We start from the raw sequence: 15,039 nt of genomic DNA, 5'->3' as shown, positions 1-15,039 counted from the left end.
TGCATCAATGAATGAAGGGTTTCACTTACTGCGCTGTCACACAAATACCACCTATCTCCAAAACTTTAGAGGAGAAGGAAATGTCTTAAGTTTCAATGAAAGTCAAGGTCCATTCATCATGAAAACAGGGCTTTTGCGCGTCAGCAACAATATACATTATAGATTGTTCACTGATGAGGCCTGACTTCACTACATTACTGCTATAATAATGTGTGCAGTATGACACAGAAACTGTGTTATCTAAATACTGCATTTACCGTTAACTTATCATTACTTCACGTTCTATGAAAGAACATATGGGCTGGTGAAACACCACAACCTTCTTAACAGAGATTAAATGGAAATTCACAGCTCGAACATCAGTCCAACATCATTACAGTAAACAGAGTAATTTACACGTTTATGAGTTTACAATCATCTGAGGCTAAAGGTAAGTTGAGGATTACTCTGTAAGACAACTGATGACCTGGAAATGTTCTACTCAGCTAGTTACTACTTGATATCAAGACCATATCTGACCTATTTACAAATACTGCAGATTGTCCTGCTACAAAGTTCTTCTTTGCGAGTTTGGACCAGGCCATCAGCATGTGATAATATGGTAGAAGACCCCAAAACCCCTCTCTGATGAGGGGAGCTAGGACTGAGAGATAGGGCTGAGTTAAAAGGAGGTTAATAAAAAAACATGTAATACAATAGCAACACAGTTTTAACAAGCTTTTCTAGTTGACTTCAGTAACAGACATACTATAGTCCTGGTCCTTTCTATCCTCATATTTGGACTGAACCAACAGACCAGTTTAGTTTAGCCTAGCCAAAGAGACCGCTTCAGTTGTTTCCTACCATGGAGAAGCCAGAGACGTGTGCTGGATTTACATACTCTTTATGTAAGAGTCTTTTAAGATGGCCTGCTGAGCGTATTAATATCACACAAGGCACATTTGCCTTGTGAAGGACTCGTCACGGCAACTGCCAAAGTCTCTTTGTACGGCCCATAATGCGCTATTCAACCTTTTCTTCATCCCTTGGTTATCTCAAAAAGACCAGAGTCTGACCAAGGTGCCGGGTCACTGTGTGAAAATTAATCCAGAATGGCTCATTGGAGGCATTTCTATATTTATGGCCGTGTGATTATATTAAGAATTGAAGTGGAGGGCTGCAGGTTTTCGACAGCCACTCTCTGCCTCTGATGTACCTTGGGACCTTGTGGGCATATCGGATCCTTCCCTCAAAATCCAGCACACATCCAGTGGTGCAGCCTAAGCCATAAATCTGAATGCTCCCAGATGCTGATATTAATAGAGATGGACTCTCTGCCTCCACGCAATAAACAAATACAGATGGTCCAGCCTCCAAAGCTCCATACACCAAGATCAAACCACCATGCGTAATTGTCTGTCATTTTCCCAAATACTAACGTCATTCTTGGGACGTAACTTCTCCCAATTTAGTATTACAATGCCGTCTATATCACAGTAAAATGGCTTCAAGTGACATTTAAGTCTGGATCATTACGTTGATATAACCATGCTCCCCAAAAATATCATAAAAACTGGTATCCTAATGTACAGATGCTAATAACTGTGTCGCAATAAAAGTCTGATTAGATGTTTTTAAAACACCAAATGTAAAGCTAAAACCTGGATGAACACTTTCATTATCTCCAAAAACCTGACAGAATATGTTACACTCAAGTGCTGACTTGTTACATTTTCAAAAAATGTCATAAGGTCATCATGCAACGCTCTGGACACTGTTATGTGATTCATAGTTGTCCTCTTTTCTTCTTGTCTGCTGTTTTTGTATCAAGTTCAAAATCCAGATTGTTGCAGTCTGGTTGTGCGATTCACACTTGAATGTAGCTTTTGTTCATGGGACATCCAGCTACATCTGTGGGGTAGTATGATTTTTTTCTCATAGAAATGAATGGGGTTCAAAAGTTTGACACAATGATCCAGAAACACTAACACTAACACACAGCTGCTTGGCAATGCCTGAGCATCCACTGGAGACACCGTAGCAACCCAGCTGGGTTACCATAGCCAATGCCTATCTAACAATTAGCAACACCACATTAATCAACACCCTAGCAACCACCTAGCAACCACTTAACAACACCATATTAACCACTGGGGATACCATTGCAATCATTGCGAAAAAAGTGTAATATAAATAAAGCTTTAATTATTGTATTATGTTTTATGAACAGTTATTGCAAAATAGTTCAAAATTTTTAATGCAACAAAGCTAACAATGTAGCACATTTCATGTATCGATAAAAAATGAAACTGAAAATGATCAGAAATATTAATTTTTAACTGAACAGAGGGAACAAAAAATGCATAGCTATATATATACTGTATATATATATATGATATGTATCAATATATACTGTATTGCAACACGTACATACTGATCTAAACAACATCTCATCCAACACTTACTGAAAAGTACTCAGGATTCACCTGTTGGCGTCCCTTAAGAGCCGGAGTTAAGCACCATCATTAAATCAATATTGGTCTAGAGGGGGTGATTTTTAAACACCTCCTTCATTAATGCTGGCAATATCTGGACATAACATGCCCCCCGACACTCGCCTCTAAACGCAGAGCTTGTTCTGATAGTCGCTGCAGGGTAGATGATGACATCACAAGCATCTGGTGCAGTGGTCGTTCTCAGAGGTTAGTCATTACTGCTTTCATTTGGATCTGATTTAATAACATGCCCGCTAATTTGATTCCACTCGATGCTTTGTCTATGGGAGAGGAGTCAGATGAGGAAACATCCGGCCAGCGTCTTATTTTTAACCCCAGTGAAATATGACAATTAGAGTGAACCAGCTGTCAAAGTGAGGGGGAGGCCGAGACGCTGTGGCAGCCCCTCTCTGTCTGATGGTTAACTGTGCAGCACTTAGGAGCTCTTTATCTCTGGCAGTCTTATCCCTGTCACATTTCTGCCCATTGTTTCTCTAGCCCCAGCCAGTAGCATGACCAGTAAGACAGTTGCTTGTTTGGTGTCTTGAGTACTCTGCATTTGTGGGAGGCTCAGATGTCTCGGTGTTTGAGATAAGCTCATGAACTGGTCTTAACAATGGTGGTGAGAGGAACCAGAGATCGAAAGAAATTATAATGTGTGTAAAACGTACCTCATAGAAAGTCACGTTGCACGTTATACCACAGTTAGCTCAGTGTGACTGGCTGAGGGGCATTCTATAAGTGCCATCAGCTCGCGATAAGGCATCTCTGTATCAGTGCGCATTACTTGCCTGTGGCTTAGCAAGAGCAAAGGAGCCCGTAAAAAGTATTAGCCAAGTGTAACGAGACACAGGAAGGAGCTTCCTCACAGCAGGCAATGCGAGCGACGAACCCAAATGCTCCCCTTAAAAACTATGAAGATCTCTAGACCCTGCCATCTTGATGTTCACCTCACAAAAATATTGGTCCTTCATCAAAACAATTATAGGGACTAAAAGAGATGATGAGAAACTCTGTGGGTATCAGCAAAGGTGTGTCAGCATGACCGTGCGTGTATTTTGGAGTTTGAGATTTTGGACTAAAAAGAGACAAGAGATTTTGGGCTAAAATCAGTCATAACTGTCGGTTTTAGATCGGATGTGTTAAAAGAGGAAAAATATTCCAACATAAGGATCTGAGCCACTTTGACAAGAACCAAACTGTGGCAGCTATGCAACTGGGTCAGAGCATCTCCAAAACATCAGGCAGGTCTTGTGTGTTGCTCCCGGTATGAAGAGGTCAGTACCTACCAAAAACGCTGTCCAAGAACTGGCGGGAGGGTCGTTGGCACCTAAGGCTCATTGATGCACTTAATAGAGGCTCTGCCTTACAACTTACACTTATAGGACTTAAATTATCTACTGCTAATGCACCAGATACCACAGGACACCTTCAGAGGTCTTGTGAGTCCAGGCCTCGAAGGCTTAGATCTGATGTAGCAGGGGGATCTACTCAATATTAGGCAGGTAACTCTGTATCTCTCTCTGTTCAGCCTACCTCAGTTTAGCTCCGCCCTTTCTTGTTGCCGTTCTCAGGAATGGTTCAGCTCTTTCAGCTTTTTGAATGAGGCACAGTACAGGACTGCCAATCATACAAAGAGCAACAAAGGTGATTCTTACATGGCTGAGGAGCTTCTTACCAAACACTCTCTCTACCTGTTAGGATGATCTTAACACTAAAGCAACTTTCACACAGCAGGTAAAAGTGTCCCAAATCCATCTTTTTTTTCATATGTGACACAGGTGACACATCTGACATTTTCAGATCTGATCTGGGCCACTTTCATGTGTGGTTTCAAGATCATATCGGATACGCAGCAATGCGACTCCATATTGGAATTCATGCTTTTGCGATAATCCAACTCCACATTCATTGTGGATGAGGAAAATAGGACGGCAGCATAAAACTTAATGCTTAAGGTATTAAAAGGTATGAAAACAAACACTGATCAAAATAAAGACGCATGATTAACTAATATGTATTAAATACCACAACTATTAAAATTATATATGTATATATAAATGTATATATAGTTAATATTTTAAATTCAGCAACTGCCAAATAGCTTATATAATTAAAAAACTTGCACCTCCAAAAATTCCTAATTTTATTTGGGAGTCAATGTACAAAGATTTTATTCCAAGTAATTTTGGAGCATTTCTATTGGTCCATTGGTCATGAAACTCCAACACAATATAAAGAACATCTGCCAGTTTGAAAAATAGGTTTTTGCCCGACAGCGACAATATGTGGGTGTTTCGAGTCAACAGGTTTTCTTTTTGAAGTACGAGGAACGTCAAAACTACTGCCGGTGGTAACTGACCGACATAAAGCCACAGATTCTTCTAAGAGTTACATGTTCAATAGAAACAGTTGCATCACACAATATCAGAGGGGGGCCCTGAACACACACAGTCCTTTTCTTTTCCCTCGAACTCCACTTCCACACACTCGTTTAGTATTCATTATTCAAACACTAGGCTGCAAACTTCCGTGGTGACATGACCTTGGTGAAAAGATTTTCCTGGATGACATTTCAATACCCAGATCTGCACCCCCCTCCCCCCCACCCAAACCACCCTCCTCACTTCTCCCAAAGCCTCCACCAGCCCACATCAGGCTTCATAGCACTTCACACAGCCACACATGCAAATGCTGCCTGCTGCTGCGACTGCCGAGCCCACACCTGTCACACAGCTATCAAAGCTAACCGCTAGCGCTAGCATAGTTCTGAAAGGGGGGTACGTAGTTCTGTCTTTGGGGGGTTTTCCTCCTCGGCAGGTTCATGGCAGTGTTCTCCAGCTTCTCAGGCTATGCAAATAAAGGCTATTTATCTTAGCCATGCTAGACGCGGAACTTGCAGACCAGCAGACGTCCTCAGCAGGGCAGCCAATCAGATTCTACATTTCGGTTGCAGGTGCGACATTTGCATTCAACTAATGCACCTGGCCACGGTTTATTATTACAGTATGTGGAAGCAATTAAATGTCAGTACCTTACAGAGCTAGAATTTCTATCTGAGCAGAACCCAAGATACAGGCTAAGGCTTTACTGGAACTATATTATATCCTAAGATTGGGAATCCCCCAACCCTGGTCTTGGAGGAGACCATGTCCTGCACGCTGTAGTGTTTACCCTGCTGTAAATACACCTGATTCAGCTGACTAACAAACTGGTCTTGAGCTGAAGGCAGTGATAGAGCAGGAAAACATTAGAGGACTGTAGAATCAGGGTTGGGAACCACTTAGGTTATGTCTATGATATAGGCTTTATGTACATTTTGCATTTAGCCCATTTCAGTTAGCAAGTTATTTAGGTAGTTAGTTTTAGTTTAGTTAGCTAGTTAGTCATTTGTATTATCTAGTTTACATTTATGGCATTTAGCTGACGCTCTTATCCAGAGCAACTTACAAGGTTACTCATATTACACAGGTGGGCCACTGTAGTGTTAGGAGTCTTGCCCAGGGACTCTTATTGGTGTAGTGCAGCACAGTCACCAAGACTGGGAATCGAACCCTGGTCTCCCACATGGTGTAATAGCTCACTGGCAGCTAACGGTTTTATCTGTCATGCCACACCAACCACCAGATTGCAAGTTACTTAGTCAGTTTTAGCTAGTTAGTCAAATAGTTAAGCAGTCAGTTAGTTCAGTCAGTTGTATTTATTTCTAGTTAGTCAGTCAGGTAGCTAATTGTAAGTTAGTTATGGTTAGTCAGTTATTCAGTCAGTCTTTAGTTTAGTTAGCTAGTTAGTCAATTGTATTAACTAGTTTGCTAGTTACTTAGTAAATAGTCAGTTTTAGGTGGTTAGTCAAAGAGTTAAATAATCAGTTTTAGCTAGTTAGTTGTATTTAGTTCTAGTTAGTTTGTCAGTTAGTTAATTGTAGGTTAGTTATGGTTAGTCAGTCAGTTTTTAGTTAGCTAGTTAGTCAGTTGTATTAGCTAGTTCACTAGTTAGTTAGTAAGCTGGCTGAACAATCCATTTTAGTTAGTTAACTGATCAGTCAGTCTGTTAGGTAACATCATTTTATTTAGTCAATTAGTTTCAGTTAGTTAGTTGGTCAGTTTTCAAGTTATCTTGTTGGTCAGCATTAGTTAATAAGCTATTTTAGTTAGTCAGTTTAGTTAGTTAGTCAAATAGTTAAGTAATCAATTTTAACTAGTTAGCTAGTCATTCGGGTGTGTTTAGTTCTAGTTAGTCAGTTAATGGTAGGTTAGTTATGGTTAGTCAGTTGTATTTAGTTCTAGTTAGTCAGTCAGTTAATTGTAGGTTAGTTATGGTTAGTTGTATTTTGTTCTAGTTAGTCAATTATAAATTTTAGGTTAGTTATAGTTAGGCAGTTAGTCAGTCAGTTAGTTAATTGTAGGTTAGTTATAGTTAGTCAGTCAATTATTATTTTAGGTTAGTTATGGTTAGGCAGTTAGTCAGTCAGGTGTTGCTAGTTAGTTAATTAATTGATCAGTCAGTCTGTTAGAAACATCATTTTATAGCTAGTCAACTGCAGTTAACTTGTTAAATGTAGTTAGTCAATCAATTAGTTGGTTAGTCAATTTTAGTTAGTGTGTTTGTTTTAGTTAGTTTCAGGTTGTTAGTTAGACAGCTAGTTAGCTGCTCAGCTATTTTTAGTTTAATAGTCAGTTAGTTGGTTAGATACTTAATTTAAGTTGTCTGTCCGTCAATGTTTTTTTTGTTTTAGATCAGTTTTTGCCAGTTAGAAAAGGCTGTCCTTTATTTTTTTTTTTTTATCAGTGAGGCTTATGAAGACACAGTGTCACACCTGGTTCTTTACCAATTAAAGGAATACCAGAATCATTTATCTGAAGATCTTTACTTAAGGTGAGCATCTAAAAGGTTGTCCATCATTCTTAAACTACCCAAACACTTTACTACCCCTCAGGAAGAAACTCTAAACAGAGACTTAACAGAATCACATCACAATGTGTAAATATGTGCTGCTTCAGGCTAAATTTGTTCCAGGATTGATAAAGATTCACCCCCCCCCCCCCCCCCCACCGATATCTGGTTCAGAATTCTGATACCCATAAATACTGAAATGACATTTCTAGTTTAGACTAGAAAAAGTAGACTAGTCCACTGTTCAACCACCAAGCAGATGTTTAGTGTGTTTAACTTGAGGTTGGGGTCTCTGGCTCCCTCTCTCTCTCCTTGCTTCAGCAACTGCTCTAAAAATGGCTAAAATGTAAGCTCACTGGTGCATTCATTGGTAAGGTTTGTCAAGATGAGCCATTTAAAATGCATTTGCTAATAAGCATTAACACTCTAATTAGCTTGCATTTTCTCCTTATTTTTTGTATCTGCTCTTTGTCATTTATCATTCATATAACGATGCATATAATAACCCAATAAACATCTGAATCTCTTTCAAAATGACTGCCACTTATTAGCGAGTTGCAATGCTCCGATTAAACAAGGAACATTCCTGGAACGTGCTAATGGGCCGGATTCTGTGACATGCCATCACGAAGAAGCAGAATGTGCCCTGACTAAATGAAGCCCCAGCTGGGGAGTGAGGCTTCACTTCTCACTCTGCACCTCTGAGACTCTCGCTCAAGGATTCACCAAGAGATGTGGGAACATTTCTAATTATTGCTTTAATTACACTCCCACCGTTCCCCAGGGGAGGAGGCAAAATTACAGCCTAATATTAGCTCTCTCTCTGAATATGTATATTTTTTATTCATAAACTGATGCGCGCATTTACTTACACTGAGTTCTCTGTACAACATCCCTGTCTCGTTTTTTTTTTCTCCCTTTTTTTAGGTCATTATAGGCCACAGTGTTCACTGTAATAAATGCAGGAATTACAGGGCCGAATTATCTCCCATCGTCTCGCTCCATCATTAAATGGCAAATACCGCGGCATTATGAGTCGCACCGAACATTTTATAGCTCTAACTTTATCTTCCTTCCTAAAGTAAAGATCCCTGGGAAGGAGACATGGAGGAGAAACAGAGCTAGGGAGGTAATAACCACCCTGCTCAAGTCTTTGTTTCCACTCTGCTCACTGAGGTGCTTTTTGTTCTGAGGGACAAATGGATCACAATCCAAAGGCCAACCTTAATCCTCACTTTAATCTGACATAGGCCTTACCTTCCTGCCTTGACCAAACCAAAAAAAAAAAAAACCTTTAAAGCAGGTCTGTCCTCAGAAGTTGACTTTACAAGCTCTGTCGTCCTCTTATGAAATGAAATCTCACTTTATTATAGTACCTGGACCACCTGCCGTTTCTGGTGGGATGGAGCAGGTGAGCATTCCCAACACCAGCCAGAATTATTAAAGGGCCCATATCATGGAAAAACATGAATTTACTCTTTTCATTTCAACAAAAGCGTGTTATGTTGTATTTTATTTAATATATTTTATATATGTTTATATACATACAGTACTAGCCAAAAGTATGGACATACCTGGTTGAATTGTGCTATATCATCATCCTATAAACATTTGATCCAAATACTAGGGTGACCATATTTTAGTTAAAAATAAAAGCCCCTGGATACCCACCGTAGTTATGATTTCGTAGCTGGTGGGGGATTTCAAATAGGCCTAAGTTGTAGGACCGTGGCAATATGTATGTGTGAGGGTGGAAATATCTCTCAAACCATACAGCTACAGTATGTTAATGTACATTAATACATAAACATGAACTCATTTAGCAAGACCAATAAATAGCAAATCATCTCCTTTCAGTTCAATGTACAACTTAGTCCTACCTAAATTTCTCAATCTAGACACCCTAACTATAGGGGAAACCCATGTGTCCTCTTTTTTGAAAGCAAAATATGGCCACCATAATTCAGAATATCATTTGGATGATGGTGACCAGCACACTTTCAACCAGGTGTTTCCGAACCTTTGACTGGAACTGTATATAAAATATATACATAAACTTCACCAGGACTTTTACCAGGAACTTCTTTACCAGGTACATACAGTCCATCTATAAACATTAGCTGCAAAAAATGGCACTAAATTTAAAATACTTTTTATGTTTTTTGATGTCACTGCATTTACATACAGTTTGAAGTATTTGGTCATTCAGGCCACAACAGTTTAGGCCATCGTATTATGCTGACATTATGAAAAGTGTTTCTGCTTGGATTGTTTCTTGAATGAGGTGTGTAACAACCAATAGAGCCAGATGTCATTTACATACGTCTCTGTTAAAGACATAGTAAGAAATATAAATTCGAACGGATGTCGGGAAATGGTTATTTAAAAATGTATTATGATTTGGCACCAGACATCATACACTGTTACAAGTATAAGATCCTTGAGGAATTAATTTGAAACTGTGCAGGAACTTATTAAGGTGCTTTGAAGAACCTTGATGAAAAAGATTGGCAGCTGAAGTTCTTTAAAGATACTTTTAACAGTGTACATGTAAGGTCATATGGTAATTTGTGTAAAATTTAATGGAAAAATAAAATGAAAATGGAAAAACAAATACTATATGGTCCCTTAAATATTATTTTTGGTAGCTACTCCACTATTCTGTTGTTTACTGTATATGTTACTGAACCACATGTGCTGTATGTTGCCCTCTTGCTGCTATTGTTTATTCTTTGAATATCACTCTCTGTGTATAGTTTGCACTTCTGTGTATGTATCAGCAGTAGAAGCTCTTACCTCTTCCCATTGATGAATGTAGCGTATAAGCCTGGACAGCCTCAGCAGTCGTAACAGGCTGAGTATCTTTGTGAAACGCACAATCCTGAGAGCACGGGCTGTCTTGTAGAAATCCGAATCAATCCGCGTCTCCACAATCAGGAAAATGTAGTCCACTGGGATGGAGGAAATGAAGTCCACCACGAACCATGAGCGAAGATACTTGATCTTAATCTGCTGTGGATCCAGTATTATCTCTGTGTTGTCCTCCTTCACGATGCCCGTGCGGAAGTTAAGCACCAGGTCCATGAGGAAGAAGGTGTCAGAGACCACGTTGAAGACGATCCAGGGCGGAGTGTGCTCGTCCTTGAAGAACGTGATGCCCACAGGAATGATGATTAGGTTTCCGACCATTAGTAGCAACATGGTGAGATCCCAGTAGAACCTGGACAGAGAAGGGTATAGCATTAAAATTCAAAACACACTGGACCAATGTGGAACGAGGCCTATCATGCTTTCTGGGACTCAAAATATTGATTTTTACCTTCTCAGTTCAGTCATTGCAGTTTTCTACCCACTTGCTAGGCCGATACCACTGATATCAATAACATATTTTCACACAGCTCGATACACAACACAATAGCGCTACTAAAATTACATTTACATTACATTTATGGCATTTAGCAGACGCTCTTATCCAGAGCGACTTACAAGGTTACTCGTATTACAGAGGTGGGCCAATGTAGTGTTAGGAGTCTTACCCAAGGACTCTTATTGGTGTAGCGCTGCACAGTCACCCAGACCGGGAATCGAACCCTGGTCTCCCACATGGTGGTGTTGTAACGCAATGGTAGGTGGTGGTGTTATCTGTTGCGCCACACCAACCACCAAAATGAGTGACTGGCTAGCATCACACTAAGAGATTGGGTGAGGTGGTTCTTTCTACCCAGGCACAGAAAACGAGGTCATCTTGGCCAAAGATGGCTGTAGGATCCACAGCTAATAGAGATCTCCAAATTTTATTGTCAATGCTTACACATTTGTGCCACTTGAGTGATAGGAGGGGCCAAACACCTTCATCATCTACATCACATACAATATCTACCCAAAACAGACCATGTCGACCATGGCTGATCACCTGAACTTCTTGAACAATAGTATTCTACCAAACACGGTTCTCTGCTTACCTGCGCTCCTTCAATTTAGCAAAAATGCATCATTCTTTGCTGTTACAAAACAGCTCCAAACTGGATGTGATTCTGGCAATAGCCTAAGGCTTACTTTGTAAAGGACTTTTCTTTTGGTAAGTGATGAAAATGTCTGTAGAATATTTGTTGATTCAATCCCTACCCGAAAGGTTCCAGTTTTGTTTGATCGCTTCACAGAGGTTTTGGGATTTGGGAGCGATCAACCAAGCTGGAACTTTTTTTAGGCCAATTGATCAGTGGCACATCTGGAAAAGGAAAAATGAAATGTACCCCCTCCTACAGTGAAGCATGGAGGTGGTTTGGTGATGTTCTGGGCTGCTTTGCTTCCTCTGGTACTAGAAACCAGTAGGTGGAGGTTAAGATGGATTCAATCAAGTATCTGGAAATCCTAGGAGAAACATCATGCCTTCTGTAAGGAAGCTAAAGCCTGGGCATCACCGGACCTCCCAACAGGACAATGATCCCAAGCATACCTCAAAGACCACCAAGGCTTGGTTTAAGAAGAAGTCCTAGAAGATTCTTCAGTGGCCTTCACAGTCACCACACTTTGACCACATAGGAATTCTTTGGAGGGATTTAAAAAAGGTGGCTGCAGCACAAAAACCCATAAATATTAGCTAACCAAAGGACAGCTTTTATATTTGTAGGAGGGCACCTCTACGTCCCTAAAACTAAAACTCACTTCTTACTTCCAAGAAAAGAAATGATTTGTATATATGCTGATGAGTGCAGCTCTATAATATCAGATCACATAATATTAATCGCAGACATCAAAGACAGAGCAGTCGTGCCACACAGTGGCTTCCCAGACTAGTTTACGATAAGATATTTTCAGACAAAAAATCATCTCATGAATATCTTTCACTTGCGCTCCATTTTGTAGTGACTAGAATGCAAATTTCTGCTCCAGTTGTACAATTGATTGTACATCGTCTGTATTAGTCCTGTTATTGAGAACTTTAGGTGACAGTTTAATTATGCACATCTATCCACGTACAGTATGTGTGCATTTTTCAGATGGAAACGAGTGAAATCTGATTGTTCATGCAAATAATATTGCGGGCATTCACACCAAGGAATTGCAAATGCAGTATTCTTCTGTACCAAATTTAGAAACAAAGCACAGAGTCTTATAGATTGCGTATTGCCCCAAGGCCTGGGCATGCACATTCACCATGCTACATTTGTACAGATAATCATTCCGTATGCTAAGTCTAATTCAGTTTCTCCAAACATCCTTCACTGTGTTTTTTAGCCATGAATATCCTTGAATCGTTGAGATTAATTGCGCTTGGGCCGCCTGGTATTGAATTCTACTTATGTACTGACTGGTCTACTGTTCTCCAGGGTACGCTGGGGTTAGGGGTGTATACTGCACATGCCCCAACGCCTTTTATTCCTACAGTCTGTGTGTGTGTGTGTGTGTTTAGTTATAAATTGCCCTCTCGGTCCAGCTGGTAATTGAATCCAGATTGGCTGTGTTATGGAGGTGGGTGATAGATTCTTACTGCTCTATAGGGTGCATAGAGAGAAAGGGTTTGTACTGCAAGTTAGTCTTCTGGGTCAAGGAGATTTAGCACCATAATAAAACAATTACAATCAAAAACAGAGGGAACACACAGTTTTACAGTTGTGGCAATCTTGCAGCAGTGGGCCATATTGATCAATTCAATATTATATTTTATATATTTATAATAATATATATACATATTTTATTTTAAGTACTTGAGGAAGCAGATTTTACAAGGTATCATGAAATGAGGGACTATTTCAATTTGCATTAATAAAATGAATGAGTCTATGGCCCCTGAGTGCTGCTATCAGGGCATTCCAGAGTTAATACATATGGAGCATTATGTCATATGGAGCTCCATGCTTAGCAGGCGGGTCTTTCATGCCCTAAAGAACGACAGGGGGGCGATCATGTTAGATGCTGCTTGGATCTAAATTCTGTAGGACATCTCCAAAAAAACTCATGTTCCCAACCTTGTCCTGGAGGACCCCCTGCCCTGCACATTTTAGTGTTTCCCAGCTCCCAGCACACCTGCTTCAGCAATCAGTTAATTAACAAGCCCTTCCTGGGTTAAAGGCATTGTGGTAGAGCAGAAAACCACTAATAAGGCAGGGGGTCCTCTAAGACCAGGGTTGGGAACCACAGCTGTAGAGTATATACAAGAGATAATGAGACTAGCAACTAGCTGCAGGTGTGTGTGGCCATGAGTTGGTGTAGCTGTACCAATCCTGAAAAGCAGAGTTCATCCCTGAGTTTTTTAGAACCGGTTTTACTTGTGCTGTAGTGAAGTTGGTATCACAAGGCCTTGGAGAGATGAGGAATTGACTGAACACAAGTGTTGATTTCAGCAGCAGAAATCATTGGGACTTGATGCATGACCTATTTCAAACCCCTCAAAAGGAGGACAAAGCTGTGTATAAGTTATAGCAGCAAACTACTTTAAAATGCTTAATATTTTAAACCCCCAGCACTGGATTTGCTTGGCTTTAGATTGTAAACATCTCTATCTGTAATGTGAATCTGTAACAGCTTCATTACATTAAGGTCGAGGACAAAACTCAGTAATGTTGGAAGTGGGAAAGGATTCTCACTCCAACTGTCATCACAGAAACTCTTTATCTAAAGGTGAGGAGCAGCTGAGCTGAGATGCTGATCAAGCAGAGATCCAGGCTTAAATCTAGGTAGAACAACCTCAACACTTTGATACTGTGCTGTGGCTCACAGATTGAAGTGTCTTAAAATAGTCTTGTAATCTTTTACACCATGGTTTTAAACCACATACGAAGCTTGCATGTCTAGCTGATTAGCACACAGAGGCAAACCAAGCTAAGGGTAAGTGTGTTCCAGTTGAAACGTACGTTTCTTGCTTGGCGAGTAGCCACATATGTAACATAGGTGTGATGCCCAGCTGAGACAGGGACGAAATTGGCAAGGGAATGTCAAAAACAGTACCGAAACAGGACCCATATGTAGTATCCCCATAGGGGAATGACAGACTGTCAGGTTACCTAATGCTCTAAGTTAAAACACCACATATGTTTTTAAGTGTACTCTAAATCGCTCAGAAAACAGCATACTCTGCAGTTTATCAAGTATTAAAATATTGCTAAAACAATTTTCTTTTGACACTCAAATAGGTCCACAAGAATGCCTAGACTGAGGAACAGTCTGAGAAGACTTATAGAAGATATATCCCCCAGAACTACATCCTGGAGTGATAGGGCCCTGGCTGAATCCAAACATTCACCTCCTTTTTCAGGAAGAACCTTCAGCTATTACCAAGGAATACCAATGTTGACCAAAATCAGTCCAGAAGAACTCCCAGAGATGGCCACAGTTTTTGCTCTACTCTTATTTGATGTAAGTTGGTAGCATCTGGAACCATGCAAGTCTCTCTAGGGACCAGATTGAAAAGACTTGTAGATGATATATCTCCCAGCACTACATACTGGAGTGAAAGGGCCTAGGCTGGACACAAACATCCACCCCCTTTAAAAAACAAATTCAACCAATACCAAGTAATACCAGTCTAGACCAATAATTCTTAAATCGGTTCAGAAGACCTCCCAGAGAGTCCACATTTTGCTCTAGCCCTATTTGATGTAAGTTGGTAGCATCTGGGACCCTGCAAAGTGTCCCTGAGGACCAGTTTTAGAAAACTGGTGGATGATACATC

The 15,039-nt window shown here is 40.2% G+C and overlaps 1 protein-coding gene across 1 annotated transcript in view; it reads right to left on the bottom strand.

The window, feature by feature from the left end:
- hcn4 (hyperpolarization activated cyclic nucleotide-gated potassium channel 4) overlaps window positions 1–15,039 on the bottom strand; it is a 103,096-nt gene that overhangs the window by 58,891 nt on the left and 29,166 nt on the right. Inside the window, exon 2 of the mRNA XM_072694953.1 lies at window positions 10,164–10,587. Coding sequence (XP_072551054.1) covers window positions 10,164–10,587 — 424 coding nt within the window. The remainder of the gene's footprint in view (window positions 1–10,163; window positions 10,588–15,039) is intronic.

Source organism: Salminus brasiliensis, chromosome 13 (assembly GCF_030463535.1).
Source record: "Salminus brasiliensis chromosome 13, fSalBra1.hap2, whole genome shotgun sequence".
NCBI lineage: Eukaryota > Metazoa > Chordata > Actinopteri > Characiformes > Bryconidae > Salminus > Salminus brasiliensis.
This window is presented reverse-complemented; position numbering and strand designations above follow the sequence as displayed.